Raw genomic sequence first — 1,451 nt, forward strand, 5'->3', positions numbered from 1 at the left:
GACCGTCTCTAAAGGTCGGTTACAACCAGGGACCGTCGCGAAAGGTCAGTTACAACCAGGGACACCCTCTCATTTAGACATAACCAGGCTGAAACCAGCCCACTAGCAGGTCGTCCCTTGGGACAAACCGCCTCCTCTCAACCTCCGACCTCTCCCCTCTGACCCCTGACCCCCGACCCCCAGGGTTCAAGGCGGAGTGGCTGGCGGTGAAGGACGAGCAGCTGTACGTGGGCGGCCTGGGGAAGGAGTGGACGACCACCACCGGCGACTTCGTCAACGACAACCCCGAGTGGGTGAAGGTGGTGGGCCACCGCGGCGACGTGGAGCACGAGAACTGGGTGTGGCGCTACCGGGCGCTGCGCGCCGCCGCCGGCATCACGCCGCCAGGTGAGGAGGAGGACGCGGGCGCCACTGAGCGCGGGGTTATGACACGTTTGTAACATGCGAGCGAAGCCTATGGTCGGTTATAACACATTAGGGCTGGGTATCGATTAGAATTTCAAGAATCGATTCGATTCCGATTCACAAGATTCAGAATCGATTATCACGATTCAATTCGATTCAATATCGATTCGGTTACTAAAACGTGTTTTTAGTTAACCTGTAACCTTAATTACATGACTGCCAAGTTATGCAACACATCAATACTAGGGCTGGGTATCGATACTGATTTCCAAAAATGAATGAATGAATGAATGAATGAATGAATGAATTAACTATTCATTCCTTCACTTATTAATTCATTCATTAAATAAAAGATCGATTTTGGGATTCATGAATCGATTCATTGATTTTTTTTTAACCCAGCCCTATAACACATCACGATTAATATAACACTCCCTCCCCCTCTTCCCCTCTCCTCTCTTTCCCCTCCCTCCATCTCTCTCCTCCATCTCCCTCCTCCTCCTCTCCTCCCCCTCTTCCTCCCCTCTCTCCTCCTCCTCTCCTCTCCCTCCTCCTCCTCTCCTCTCCTCTCCCTCCTCCTCTCCTCTCCCTCCTCCTCCTTTCCTCCCCCTCCTCTCCCTCCTCTCCTCTCCCTCCTCCTCCTCTCCTCCCCCTCCTCCCCCCCCCTCCCCCCAGGCTACCTCATCCACGAGTCGGCGGCGTGGAGCGAGCGTCTGCAGCGCTGGTTCTTCCTGCCGCGCCGCGCCTCCTCCGAGCGCTACGACGAGACGGCGGACGAGCGCCGCGCCACCAACCTGCTCCTCTCCGCCGCCGGGGACTTCGGCCGCGTGACGGCGGCGAGGGCGGGGCCTCTGCACCCGGCGCGCGGCTTCTCCTCCTTCAGGTTCGTGCCGGACACCGACGACCAGATCGTGCTGGCGCTGAAGTCGGAGGAGGACGGCGGCCGCGTGGCGTCCTACGTCCTCGCCTTCACGCTGGACGGACGCGTGCTGATGCCCGAGACCAAGATCGGCGACGTGAAGTACGAAGGGCTTGAGTTCATCTAG

General features: G+C 57.8%; 1 protein-coding gene across 1 annotated transcript in view; it reads left to right on the top strand.

The window, feature by feature from the left end:
- cant1b (calcium activated nucleotidase 1b) overlaps positions 1-1,451 on the top strand; it is a gene marked incomplete at its 3' end in the record, with an annotated part of 8,687 nt that extends 7,236 nt beyond the window's left edge. Inside the window, exons 4-5 of the mRNA XM_084462411.1 lie at positions 184-387; positions 1,081-1,451. Of these exons, the coding sequence (XP_084318537.1) occupies positions 184-387; positions 1,081-1,451 (575 nt within the window). The remainder of the gene's footprint in view (positions 1-183; positions 388-1,080) is intronic.

This window comes from Borostomias antarcticus (assembly GCF_949987555.1).
Source record: "Borostomias antarcticus genome assembly, contig: scaffold_261, whole genome shotgun sequence".
NCBI classification, from domain to species: domain Eukaryota; kingdom Metazoa; phylum Chordata; class Actinopteri; order Stomiiformes; family Stomiidae; genus Borostomias; species Borostomias antarcticus.